The sequence below is a fragment of the Notolepis coatsorum genome, assembly GCF_963971535.1.
Source record: "Notolepis coatsorum genome assembly, chromosome: 1".
NCBI lineage: Eukaryota > Metazoa > Chordata > Actinopteri > Aulopiformes > Paralepididae > Notolepis > Notolepis coatsorum.
In genome coordinates, this window is record NC_140165.1 from 91,730,566 (window position 1) to 91,745,291 (window position 14,726).

General features: G+C 47.1%; 1 protein-coding gene across 1 annotated transcript in view; it reads left to right on the forward strand.

Annotated features, from left to right (window-relative positions):
* The window catches only part of LOC311242498 (uncharacterized protein), a gene marked incomplete at both ends in the record, with an annotated part of 157,585 nt that overhangs the window by 110,807 nt on the left and 32,052 nt on the right, over window positions 1-14,726 (forward strand). The window contains 2 exons of the mRNA XM_084331460.1: window positions 6,187-6,375; window positions 7,150-7,295. Coding sequence (XP_084187586.1) covers window positions 6,187-6,375; window positions 7,150-7,295 — 335 coding nt within the window. The remainder of the gene's footprint in view (window positions 1-6,186; window positions 6,376-7,149; window positions 7,296-14,726) is intronic.

A 14,726-nucleotide genomic window follows, 5' to 3' on the forward strand; every position in this document is an offset into this window, starting at 1 on the left:
TTGTCCCTGTGGTCCTGGGCAGGCCCTGGCTCGCGCTGCACGAGCCCCACATCGCCTGGTCCTCCGGTACCATCAAGGGGTGGAGCTCCTCCTGTCGTGCCCGGTGTCTTCGGGTGCCGTCCAGCCCCCTCACCGGGTCCCCGTCTCCGGCCTCCCTCGCCGGTTCTCTGTCCCTGTGCCCGGCCTCCGCTGTCAGGCCCCAGTCCCCGTGCCCGGCCTCCGCTGTCGGGTCCCAGTCCCCGTGCCCGGCCTCCGCTGTCGGGTCCCAGTCCCCGTCTCCGGCCTCCCTCGCCGGTCCTCTGTCCACGTCTCCGGTCCCCCTCTCCGGGCCTCTGTCTTTGTCCCCCTCTCCAGTGCCCCTTATCGCCGGCTTCCTTGGGTCCCGTCCGGGCAGGCCGGGGCCGAGTGGGTCGCCGGGTGGCTCCCATGGAGGGGGGGGTACTGTAAGGTTTGGTTCTTTCCCCACCACGGGCTTCTTGAAGTACTGTGATGATTGGTCCGCTGCTCACCCACTCGCTCTGTTCCTTTAAGTTTTCTGTTAATCATTGCATTCCCCTATTCACACGCTTCTTCCCATAGACGCCGTTGATTGGTGCTCCCCCAACCACACGCTTGTCAATCACATCCCTCAGCTGTCACAGCTTGTCAATTAAGCATTCCCTGATTATTTATACCCCGTTTCCCCATTCAAGTTTTGTTGGATCGTTTTGATATTTCAGTTGCATTCGCCGTTCCTGCTGCCTGCTGTTGTTTCCCTGTGCTTTGCCTCCAGGATATTCAAGAAGCATTCCTCTTGGACACCCTTTCCCCGAGGCGACGCGCTCGCTCCATTCTGTTCCAACGCTCTTTACGCACAACGCCTGGGTGAGTTTTTTATGACTGTCTTTGATCCAATTCCGTTTTTCGTGTGTTTATTTAAACACTGAAGATTTCCAGCTTTTTATCAGACAGTCACTCACCCAGCGTTTAGCCTTTTTTGGATTGTTTCATTGGGATAATATTTTGGCCTAACATCTCCCACTGTGTGTTTACACACCGAAGATATTATCACATTGGATTTGTATTTTGGGACTTCGCTCACAGTGTTTATTTTGCACCGAAGATCTCTATCACTTGGGATTGTGTTTGGAACGTTACTCACAGTGTGTATTTACACCGAAGATTCAGTCACTTGGATAACTCTGTTTTCGGGTACAAGTCACCTCTCCTGTTCACCTGCTCTGTTCCACCTGCACTCTGAGTTAACTCGCTCCCTCTCTCTCTCTCGGTCCCGCAACCACCTCGGAGATTCTGCCGAGAGAAGTCTGCAGAGCGGCTCTGACGTCAGCGTCTGCTTCCCCTGACTACCATCCCGGGAGAAGCTGCAGAGCAGCAACATTCATCCTTGCTTGTATTCCAGTCTTTGTTTGAACTCTTCCAAGTCTGTGCTGTTTATTTAGTCTTAATAAACAAGCCCTTGTTTTTGGCAACTCTGAATCCTACTCTCTTGTGTCGTTGCGTTTGGGGTCGGTGTCAAACCATAACACTTTTAGTGCTAACGTAATAGAGTAACATAGGTCTGAACTTGAGTTGTAGAAAAACTTGTTATTCAAGTTTTTCTGTAGTAGTTAGTAGTCCAGAGGTAGTATTTCCCCAGAAGGTGGTATGGCTTACAAATCCAGACGGCGCCATAGCCTGAAGCCTTATGTAGTACATATCCACATTTCATAAACATCCATTCAGAAATGAGTGATTAGGAGTGATTTTGGTAAACTGTGTACAAAGAAAAACTCAGTTTTCTCATAGACTTCAATTCATTTGGCTTCCTGTTAAAGAATTTAGTTGTTCACCTAGATCCCTGATTCACACATCCCCACATGGGGTATCATTGGAAGCCACACTCATTGGCTACAACGATCCACAATCATTTTCGAGATCGGATCTAGATTGACGGAACTACTGCAGCCTGAGTCGGTAGTGGTATTTTGCGCAATACCGTGTACTTTGCACAAGCCTCAAATACCGGCATGTAACTTGAGAACCGCTCAATGGATTTTGTCACCTGAAAGGGCTATCCACAGGCAACAAATGGGGCTTTAATTGGATATATATATTGTATTACAAAATATGCACACCGGTCGCCAAAGTTCCGGTTGCAAAAAGTCAGAAAAACTTCCCTGATATGGGCTGTCGCAGGCTAAGAGGTTGCATTTTTATTCAAATGTAGCCAAGAGTAGGGAGGCTGGGTGGCACAGCGGTCTAAGCGCTCATCACCAATGCAAGAGACACCGGTATCGAATCCGGCTGTCATCGTTGCCTCCGGCTTGGCCGGCCGTCATACTGGCTCAATTGGCAGAGTCAGCGGGAGGGAAGCCGGTGGGGTGGTATTCTGGTCGTTGTAAACAGCGACTCCTACAGGTCAGTCAGGGCGCCTGCACAACAAAGAAGGGATATGTTGAAGGTAGTGTGACCTCCCACACGTTACACTTCACCAATGAGAGTCCGCGCTGGCAGGTGAAAAGAGGTTGCTGGCTGTCTCCTATGTGATGGAGGAAGCATCTGATAGACTTCAGGACTCCCTAGACCGATCAGTGGGGGGCACATGCAAGCAACGACCATGAAGGGGAGGGGGGAATTGGCATAACCCTACCCAGCTCAAGCCAGCCTTGTTGAATTATTTTTTTATTTATCTTATTTTTCGGGATTATCTACCACAAACCTGAATGTTATTGGCATAAATTAGAATGCAGTTAGTTTATCTACCTTTCTGTGAACGTTTAGCAAAAATCTGTTTGTGGATCACACCTGGTGTCAAGTCAAGAGTTTTATTTGTCACGGCATTCAAGTATACAATGAAATGCGGGGGGTCTTGCCCGCAACGATTGTGCATAATACAATAGTAATATATAATAAGAATCCAATAGAACGACAATGTGCAATAAAACAAGTAAACAAAGTAGGGCATATCGGTATATGTACATGAGTTATTTACTGTTATGGTTTGTAACCGACCCCAATCGCACAACACAAGACAGGTATGAGAGTAAGCCAAGAACTGGGCATTTATTGAAACACACAGAAAACGGCACTGTCCCTTTAAGGGAGAACACAAATTACAGGGAAACAAGAAATGGGAAAATAGGCACAGGGCCTTTAAGAGGCGAGCTGGCTAAGGGGAAGGCTAAGGGAAGGGCAAACGGACAGGGCCAGGGCAAGGGAACAGGGCGGAACAGGAAGGACTAGGAGGACTGGACAGGGAGGACTAGGAGGACTAGGAGGACTGGACAGGGAGGACTAGGATGACTAGGAGGACTGGACAGGGAGGACTAGGAGGACTAGAGTGGGGAAAACAGGGACAGAGGCCCGCGGAGGCGGGCTGGGGACAGGGAGGACTAGGAGGACTGGACAGGGAGGACTAGGATGACTAGAGTGGGGAAACAGGGACAGAGGCCCGCGGAGGCGGGCTGGGGACAGGGAGGACTAGGAGGACTGGACAGGGAGGACTAGGATGACTAGAGTGGGGAAACAGGGACAGAGGCCCGCGGAGGCGGGCTGGGGACAGGGAGGACTAGGAGGACTAGAGAGGGGAAAACTGACAAAGACTGGGATACAAGCATTAGAAGAATGTTGCTGCTCTGCAGCCTCTCCCGGGAAGATTAGTCTGAGGAATCTGACAGTGACGTCAGAGCCGCTCTGCAGAATCCTCTCGGCAGCTCTCCGAGGTGGTAACGGGACAGAGAGGGAGAGAGAGAGCGGGTTAGCTCAGAGTACAGTTGGGAACAGAGCAGGTGACAGGAGAAGTGACTTGTCCCAAACAGATAATCCTAGTGACTGGATCTTCGGTGTAAATACACACTGTGAGCAAAGTCCCAACAACAATCCACGTGATGAATCTTCGGTGCTATACACACTGTGAGCGAAGTCCCAATACTAATCCAAGTGATAATATCTTCGGTGTGGATACACACAGTGAGCGAAGTGTTGTAATACAGTACTTTTACCTTACCACTAGATGGCACTATCAGTCAATACCACCCTCTGCTTGTAGACAGATATTTAGTACTTCCTGTCATGCTGTATGTTGTGTCTCAGTATGGTGTATGGTGCAACAAGGAATAAAGCTCTGGAAATATACAACAGGTTATGGGCCCAGAACATCGCTAAGAAGCTACACAGAGTTTTGTGTGAGATGAACAGTGTTGTGGGATTTCACAATGGATGACAAGCTGTTTATTGACCGGCTGAGCGGACCAGAGAACTGGGCAACATGGAAGTTTCAGATGGAGCACTTGCTAAAAGCTAAAGGACTATGGGGTATGCTAATTGAGACGGATACATTAGCTGCAGATGCTAATGCTCAAGCACGGGCTGAGTTTGATAAACGGAGAGAGAAGGCATTCTCTATGTTAGTGCTGAATGTAAGTACACCCCAGTTGTACCTGATAACAAGCTGCCAGACTCCCAAAGAGGCGTGGACCACGCTGAAAGGCCATTTTGAGAGAGATACTTTGGCAAATAAACTGTTTCTGAAGAAAAAGTATTTTCGATGTGAAATGAAGGAAGGAGATGGTTTAACTGAACATTTAAAACGGATGAAGGAGCTGACTGACCAGCTATCAGCAATAGGAGCTGTAATTGAAGAGGAAGACCAAATTGTAACACTTTTGGGTAGTTTGCCACCATGTTATGCTACAATTGTCACTGCACTAGAAACAAAGATTGACAGTCTGACACTGCAGTTTGTTCAGCAATCATTAACAAATGAAGAGCAAAAGCAAGTGAATGCTAATGTTAACTCAAGTAGTGCTACATCAGATGGTGCATCAGCCATGTCTTCACGTTTTCGAGGAAATGTGCAGAATAACTCCAGTGGTGGTCAGTCAATGGGAGTAGAAAGAGCAAGCACATGGAGGTGCTACGGGTGCGGAAAAGAAGGACATATTAAACGTGACTGTCCAAGCTTGAAATACAAAACTAAGAAGAAAACCCACAAGGCCAAAAACATGATGTATTACGATGATGAAGATTCATCTGAAAGTGCCTTTGTCGCCAGAGAGGCAACCCCGACTGACAGACCACAACATGCTGAGTGGTTAATTGATTCTGGAGCATCAAAGCACATGACATGTGATAAAAAGGTTCTTCAAGAATACCAGCAATTCTCAAAAGCACAGTCTGTGAGACTCGGTGACGGCAGGGTGGTTGAAGCCCTAGGACTTGGACATGTCAACATGAAAATGACTTTTAAATCAAGTGATGTAAAAAAAGTCACAATGTATGACGTGCTGTATGTTCCAAAGCTATCTGGGAATCTATTCTCAGTGGGAGCTGCTACCAAGAAAGGAAATACAGTGCAGTTCAGGAAGTCTCGCTGCTACATACGTGGGAAAGATAGAACTCTTCATGTAATGGGAACACAAAGAGCTGACGGGCTCTATCAGCTGGATGTTGAAGGAAGTTCATCTGTCTGTCATAGTGCATCAGTAGCAGCCAGCCTGTGGCACCAGCGCCTTGGTCACACCACCAAGCTGAAGGAACTAAAGTATCTGGTGAATGGAGTGGACTTCTCTGCAGAGAAAGAGGTTCCCTTCTGTGAAGGATGTGTGGAAGGCAAGCTGGCTAAAAAGCCATACAAGTCGATTGGAGAAATCCATTCCAAACGCAAGATGCAGCTGATTCACAGTGATGTCTGTGGTCCCATGCAGACTGAATCTGTAAGTGGAGCAAAATATTTTGTGACTTTCATTGATGATTACTCTAGATGCTGCAAGGTATACTTTCTGAAACAGAAGAATGAGGTGTTACACAAATTCAAGGAATTTGAGAGAACATTCTCAAATGAGTGTGGGCAGAGTGTCATGAGGCTGAGAACAGACAATGGTGGTGAGTACACATCAAAGGAGTTTCAAGAATATTTGAAAGCTCAAGGCATCCACCATGAAATGACTGTACCTCACTCACCACAGCAAAATGGTGTTGCAGAAAGAAAAAATAGGACATTAGTTGAAGCAGCTAGAAGCATGCTGTCACATGCTAAGTTGCCGAAGATGCACTGGGCAGAGGCTGTAGCCACCGCAGCTTACATACAGAACAGGCTGCCCACATCTGTCCTGAAGCAAGAGACTCCCTATGAGAGATGGTATGGAAAGAAACCTGACATGAGTCACATGAAGGTGTTTGGCTGTGTTGCTTATGCACATATCCCAGATTCAGAGAGAAGGAAACTGGACAAAAAGGCTGTGAAGCTTCGTTTTGTGGGATATGCAAACAATGCCAAGGGTTATCGCCTGTATGATGAAGAGAAAAGGAGAATTCTAATCTGTCGAGATGTCATCTTTGATGAATCAAACTTCAACTGTAAACAGGAGGTAAAGGGCGAGATGACGATTAAAACAGGTGAGAGTGAAACACGTGAAGTGAAGAACGAAATAATCATTAAAACAGAGTGTGAAACACAAGATGATGAGGTCGATAGCACTGTCAGAACAAGCGGCAGAATCAGAAATGCTCCAAGGAGATATGGATATGATGACTTTGCTGATACAGTGACTGTTGATCATCATGCCAATATGTGTCGTGTGACAGAGCCAATCACACTGAAAGAAGCAATGGTGAGTCCTAATGCAAAGGAATGGCAGGAGGCGGCTGATTTGGAATATGAGTCGCTGCTGGAAAATGAGACATGGGACTTAGTGGATTTACCAAGAGAAAGGAAGACAGTAGGATCAAGATGGGTGTTCAAAGTCAAGCATCACAGTGATGGACGAGTGGAGAGATACAAATGCAGACTTGTCGCCAAGGGCTACTCACAGTTGTATGGTGCTGACTATGATGAAACGTTTTCACCTGTGGTACGATTCAGCTCTATTCGTACATTACTGTCCTTTGCTATTCAAAACAATCTACAGGTGCACCAGATGGACGTCGTAACTGCATTCCTTAATGGACACCTGGAAGAGGAAATCTACATGGAGCAACCAGAGGGCTACATCAAACCAGGGGAGGAACACCTGGTATGCAAACTGAATAAATCGATCTATGGACTGAAGCAGTCTCCCCGCTGCTGGAGAAAGGCTTTCACACAGTTCATGATGGAAATTGGATTCAAACAGAGCACATCAGACCCCTGTGTGTTTGTGAGATCAAGACAACAGTTTGAAATACTCGCAGTTTATGTTGATGATCTCATTCTGATAACGGAGTCGACTGAGAGCATGAACGAGCTGAAAATGGCTCTCAAGGAGCGCTACAAGATGAAAGACATGGGTGAGCTCTCCTATATCCTGGGCGTCTCAGTGATCCGAAATAAGAACAGTGTATTTCTTCATCAAAAGCAGTACATTGAAACCATTCTTCAGAAATATGGAATGGATGATGCAAATCCTGTAGCAACTCCTGCTGATGGCAATGTCAGATTGAGGAAAAGTGATGGTGTCAGTAAGCCAGTGCACCAACATACCTATCAGTCAATGGTAGGAAGTCTGCTGTATGCTGCAATGGCCACACGACCAGACATAGCTCAGGCAGTGAGTGCTGTGTCAAAGTTCAATGCAAATCCAGATGCTTCACATCTGACTGCTGTGAAGAGGATACTTCGATACTTGAAAGGGACAGTGAACCTTGCTCTCAAGTATGAGCAGTCAGACTCTGGAGCTTTGATTGGATTCTCAGATGCTGACTGGGCTGGTGATCAGGATGACCGCCGCTCAACAACAGGCAACATCTTTCTACTGTGTGGAGGAGCGGTGAGCTGGCTTAGCAAGAAACAGGCAACAGTTGCACTTTCAACAGCAGAAGCTGAGTACATCGCACTCAGTCAAGCTGCTCAAGAAGGTGTCTGGCTGAGACGACTACTGAGCGATCTCGGAGTGGAGGCTACGTCCACAGTGATCCTGGAAGACAACCAAGGAGCCATCGCAATCGCGAAGAATCCCGTGAACCACTCCAGGACAAAACACATAGACATTCGCTACCACTACATCCGTGAATGTGTGCAGAATGGGCAAATAGAACTGCAATATTGTCCAACAAATGACATGAAAGCAGACATCTTTACCAAGCCACTGACTAAACAGAAGTTTGAGTACCTTAGGGGAGAGATTGGACTTTTTCCTATTTAAATAGAGTGGTTATTTGTGCTTGACAGGTGAACGCCGAACGCTGCCTGGTCAAAGCAAGTCTGAAAAATGTGAAAAAGAGTTCCAGTAAAAGCATTGTAAAAAGAGAAAGTATTTTTTGTTGTTGTTGTTTAAAGATATTTTTTTCTTGATGTTTCTTTTTTATGAATGAGAGCATGGCTCTGTAATATTATTTAAAGGCACTTAATGCCATTGTAAAATTGAGTGGGAGTGTTGTAATATTATTTAAAGGGACTTGAATGCCATTGTAAAAGTAAGTGGGAGTGTTGTAATACAGTACTTTTACCTTACCACTAGATGGCACTATCAGTCAATACCACCCTCTGCTTGTAGACAGATATTTAGTACTTCCTGTCATGCTGTATGTTGTGTCTCAGTATGGTGTATGGTGCAACAAGGAATAAAGCTCTGGAAATATACAACACGAAGTCCCAATAATAATCCAAGTGATAATATCTTCGGTGTGAATACACACAGTGAGCGATGTTCAAGCAAATATTATCCCAAATGAACAATCCAAAAAGCAGGCACAGGGTGGGTGACAGTCTGACAAAAGCAGGATCTCTTCAGTGTTTAACACACATGAAAAACGATAGGGTCAAAGACAGTCTTGCAAAACTCACCCAGGCGCTGTGCGAAAAGAGAGCAGGATCAAACAGGGCGAGCGCGTCGCCACGAGGAACGGGTTGTCCAAGAGGAGGTCTGAGTGGTGCGCGGCTGTTTGGAGTACGCGCCGGTACGGAGAGCGCATCTGGCTCGGAGGTCTGGATGCGCGTCTGGATGCGCGTCAGGAGAGAAGAGCGCATCTGGCTCGGAGGTCTGGATGCGCGTCTGGATGCGCGTCTGGAGTGAAGAGCGCGTCTGCTGCGCGGAGGTCTGGATGCGCGTCTGGATGCGCGTCTGGAGTGAAGAGCGCGTCTGCTGCGCGAAGGTCTGGATGCGCGTCTGGATGCGCGTCTGGAGTGAAGAGCGCGTCTGCTGCGCGGAGGTCTGGATGCGCGTCTGGGCGTCTGCTGCGCGGAGGTCTGAAGTGGAACACTGGAATACCTCCCGTAGAGGATTAGAGAGCGTAGTAACAATGTCTCCATCCAGGCAAACGGCGACAGGTGGCCAAAGCTTGCACCCCGTCTCACGCCGGAGATAAAACAGCATACAGACAGAAACAGAACTCCCGTAGGAGCCTATAGACAGAGAACCTCCCGAAGGAGTTAGGTGATAGAGATATGATACGGAACGACCCGACAAGGCCAGAGGGGAAGAGCGAGGTACTTAAAGCCCAAAGGGGTGCTAATTAGAATACACATCAGGTGCGTGAAGGTAATTGATACTTTAACTAGAAGTGTGTGTTCGGCACCAGACCAATCAAACACATCATGACAGGTAGTCCAAGGGTGTGGCTGCTGAAGAGCAAACGAACGCGAGGGTGGGGGCTAGTGAAGTGAGGAGACAGGGAATTAAAGTACAGGGAACAGGAATTAAAGGTCCAGGGAGAGGAGAACCTCACAATTTACAGAGCATGGTAGGACATGCTAGGTCCTGTGGTAGTGCAATACACTGTTAGCTACGGATGAGGCACTGGGTCTTTATGTACACTGCTATACAATGCTATATTATACAATCTCAAGTTATACTATACTATTCTTAAAGTGACCTTTCCTTTTGTAAAGTGACCATAAGTGTGAGCGTGTGCAGCATGAGTGTGTGTGTGCTCATGTTAAAGTGGCTGCTAGTGTGTGAGCGTGTACAGTGTGTGTGTTGTGTGTGTGCTCATGTGTGCTTGTGTGTGGAGAGTTCAGTGTTCAAGGCTCTGATGGCCTGGGGGAAGAAGCTGAGCCGAAGTCTCTCTCAAGTCAAGTCAAGTCAAGTCAAGAGTTGTATTTGTCACGGCATACAAGTATACAATGAAATGCGGGTGGTCTTGCCCGCAACAATGTGCAATACAGTAGTACAACATATAATAGAATCCAATAGACAACATTGTGCAATAAACAGGTAACATAGTGGGACATCACGGTATTTGTACATAGTTATTTACAGAGCATGAAGGACATGCTAGGTCCCTTGGTAGTGCAATACACTGTTACTATTCTATTTTTAAAGTGACCTTTCCTTTGTGGCCATAAGTGTGGGCGTGTGCAGCATGAGTGAGTGCTTTCTCATGTTAATGTGGCTGCTAGTGTGCGAGCGTGCACAGCGTGTGTGTCGTGTGTGTGCTAATGTGTGCTTGTGTGTGTAGGGTTCAGTGTTCTGTGACCCTCAGTGTTCATTGTCCTAGTTGCTGGTGTTCGCAGGCGTTTGCCTGACCACAGCAGCTTGAACAGGTTGTTGTTGGGGTGGTGAGGGTCTTTCATTATTCTGCAGGCTCTGGATTTGCACCTCTTGTTGTATAGGACCTGCAGGGGTGGTAGTGCAATCATAGATATATATAGAACACTAGATAGCTTACCTGTGCTGCCGGCCAATGGAGAGTGAAACCATCGTAGGGCGGCCATCTTGCCAGGGGCAGCTCAGCTACTGATAACATTAATGTATATGGTACTATATAAATAACCATAGATTGCTCAATTCTTTACCGATTTTCAAACTGGTTGGTTTGCAAACATAAACATCAAAGATGTAGTTATGATACTGCATACTTATAAAAATGTTTTTTTTTTAAGATTTTTTTTACAAACCACTTGAATCATAGCCACGTTAATAATGCTTGTAATAAACCAAACCGTTTGTATATCCGTCAATATTTCAGCGAGTTATGAGTATTTTTGTCTGTGCAGATCACTCACCCTCACTCAAGGCTGACTCGAGCAAGATGGCGGCGGTTCAGAGATGCTGGTGACTCCGCCTTAAGCTATCTAGTGTTCTATATATATCTATGAGTGCAATACCCGTGGTACGAGCGCACCACTCTCTGTAGGGCCTTCTTGTCCTGTGCCGTGCTGTTTCCATACCAGGCAGTGATGTTTACAGTCAAGATGCTCTCTACAGCTCCGGAGTAGAAGGACTGGAGTATCTTCCCAGATACTCTGAACTTCCTTAACTGTCTAAGGTGGTAGAGGCGCTGCTTCGCCTTTTTTACGACTGAGTCTATGTGTGTTGTCCATGTCAGATCCTCTGAGATGTGGACCCCCAGGTACTTGAAACTGCTCACCCTGTCCACGGTAGCCCCGTTTATCCTCAGTGGTGTGTGTGTCCCCTGCTGTCTCCTCCTAAAATCCACGATCAGCTCCTTGGTTTTACCACTGTTCAGGAGCAAGCTGTTGTCCTGGGACCAGCGTTCCAGTACCTCAACCTCCTCCCGGTAGACCTTCTCGTCGTTGTCCGAGATCAGCCCCACCACCACTGTGTCGTCCGCAAACTTCACTATGGAGTTGGAGCTGAACTTGGCCACACAGTCATGTGTGTATAGTGAGTACAGCAGGGGGCTCAGAACACAGCCCTGGGGGGACCCGATGCTCAGGGTGATGGTGTTGGAGGTCTGACCCCCCACCCTGACCGCCTGGGGCCTTTCACTCAGAAAGTCCAGTATCCAGGCGCTCAGAGCGGAGCTCAGACCCAGCTCAATCAGCTTGTCCACCAGTCTGGTGGGGACTATGGTGTTGAACGCTGAGCTGTAGTCAATGAACAACAGTCTCACATAGCCCCCCTTCTGGCGGTCTAGGTGAGAGAGGGTGCTGTGCAGTACTTGGGAGACCGCATCATCAGTGGACCTGTTTGGCCTGTATGCAAATTGCATATGGTCCATATCACTGGGGAGGGAGGCACAAATGTGATCCTTGACCAGCCTCTCAAAACATTTCATGGCCACAGAGGTGAGTGCCACCGGTCTGTAGTTATTGAGACCTGTTGGGAAGGATTTCTTTGGTACCGGGATAATGGTAGACATCTTGAAGCAGGCAGGGACCACTGACTCCGCCAGGGATAGATTAAATATGGTGGTGAACACAGGGGCTAGTTGGTTAGCACAGGACTTAAGTATGCGTCCTGTTATTCCATCTGGGCCAGCAGCCTTTCTGGTGTTCACCTGCATAAATGCTCTTCTCACACTGTGCTCCGTCAATGAGAGAGCGTCCCCGCCCCCCCCGCGGATGCCCCCCCCCCTCCACAACAGCCGGCGCGCCAGTGACGTCACTAGCCATTGAGCTAGCGTTGCCACTGTTTGCACCAAACCGAGCGTAAAAAGGAGTTGAGCTGGTCCACGAGAGAGGCGTCGTCGCTCCCCATTGAGGGGGCGCTGACTTTGTAGTCAGTTATCGTCCTCAGTCCCCGCCATAAGCCTCTTGTGTCATTCTGTGCCATTTGTGCCTCCATTTTGTCAGCATACGTCCTCTTAGCAAGTTTAACAGCCTTGCACAGAGTGTAGACTGTTGTCTTGTACTCTTCCATGTTTCCTGTCTCTCTGCCCAGGTTGTAAGCAGTGGTGCGAGTTTTCAGAGCTGCTCTGATAGTACTGTCCACCCACGGTTTCTGGTTCGGGAACACCCTCGCCTTATTTGTGGGGACGATACTATCAGCTAAGGTTGCTATGAAGCTAACAACAGTGTCTGCAAACTCGCTGACGTCACTGGCGCTTCCCTGGAACATTCCCCAGTCTACGTCCTCGAGAGCGTCCTGAAGCATGGCCTCTGATTGGTCGGACCATCTCTTTACCTCACGTGACACGACAGCGTCACGTGATCTCTGTCTGTAAGCAGGAATCAGGAAGATAGAGTCATGATCCGATGTGCTTGTAGCCCCCGCTAATGGCGGAGCCGGTACAGCCTTGTAGCCGGCTCTGAACGGGGTGTAGCAGTTGTCGAGCGTGTTTCCTCCCCTGGTGGAGCAGGCGATGTGCTGAAATAAGGATGGCATCACTTTCTTCAGATTTGCCTGGTTGAAATCGCCGGCAATGATCATGGCTGGCTGCGTCCGGGTGTTTTATCTGGTGGATGTTGAGATGTCCCTGTAGCTCCGCCAGGGCCCTGGCGGTGTTCGCTTGGGGAGGGATGTACACCGCGGTCATGATGATCGCGTAAACTCTCGGGGGAGATGAAATGGGCGACATTGAATGGCCAGATGTTCCAGGTCCAGCGAGCATGAACAGGAGAGTATCTTGATCTCCTTTGGGCTTACCCAGCCATTGTTGGTAAGGAGACAGACACCCCCGCCGATTCTCTTCCCGGAGGCTTCTGTACGGTCCGCTCGGAAGACGGTGAAGGTAGAGCCATATGAAATCCGTTGAATTTTTTTCCAAATTCCATTTTATTTTTTTCCAAATTCATTTTTTTCCGTTTTAATATTTCAGAATTCTGTATTATGCTTTGTACGCTCATTTTACCATCAGAAATAGTGTCTAATAAGTGGGAATGAATAAATGTCCACAATTTAATAAGATATAACAGTCCATTTAACACTTTGAGCGCCACGCCTGGTTTTCCTTTTTACCGGCTGAATGCCACCATCTGCGCCAATGTTAACGTTAATATCGCCTAATCTATGTTTTAAATTATGGCTATGTGTCTAATCTGCCCATCGCATTATCAAAGACTATTTTCCAGTCAGTGCTGTCAAGGCAGATTGTTTTTTTATCGCGTCGTTTCCGTTTCAGAGCAGTTAGAAAAGCCCCCGTTTTGATATAAAAAACAGCTAATTCTGGAGCATTCTATGAAAATCGTCTTTTAGTGGAATATTCCACAACGTTGATATTCGTCGGCCTTTTTATGAATCGTTTTCAAATAAACGCTAGATGATCAATATTATACGTGCACGCAAGCACATTACGGCCGTGCACGGATAATCGCCTCGTTGATTTCCTCTCGGACTTTTACAGTGAAACCGAAAGAAGACATTTCACAAAACAGCCTATATCTTCATCAAACTTACTCTGATTATCCTAACACTGATAACATAGAGTCCTTACCTGACATCAGATGGTATCCAACTGGTATATTCCAATTCCTGATCACCATTCGAAAAAATCGGTACGTGTATGGATCCAACGCGATACTGTAGAACTCCATGATCAGCGGGGATCTGAGGTTCCAGAATGAACTGTGGTAACCCCGGCTGGATCAGTGAACTGGAAAATGTGGAGTACCGTATTTTCTTCCCCATTCATTTTCATTGAGTCCATTCCAAAATCACTTATGTCATCTGGGAGACGACAGGGGGCGCTTTTTTCCACAGTGATCGCCGGCGCCGCTCGGCTATATTCGGGTGATGCAATAATTTTTCAGATCGATAAAAAAAAAAAAAAAAAAAAATCCGAGAAATCTCGTGAGTGGCATTCAACGTCACTATTAAAAACCCGAGATATCTCGTGAGTGGCACTCAAAGTGTTAATAGGGCTGTCTTAAATACTTCGAAGCTTCGAAGCTTCGTTAGATGGGCATGGGATTCGAATATGAAAATAAAATTCGATTATTAAAATAAAAAAATAAAAAATTATATTTATTTTTGCAAAATCAACTCTGCCTCTCTTTGTTAACTACAACAATCAATGCTGTTTGTTATTTAAGATGAGGTCGGACTCGGCACTGACAGATTTGTGTTCATTGTGCTGCTTTTATAAAGCCTCAAATGACGGCTTACAATATTTCATGAAAGCAAAGTGTTTTGTTTGTCTAAGATTTA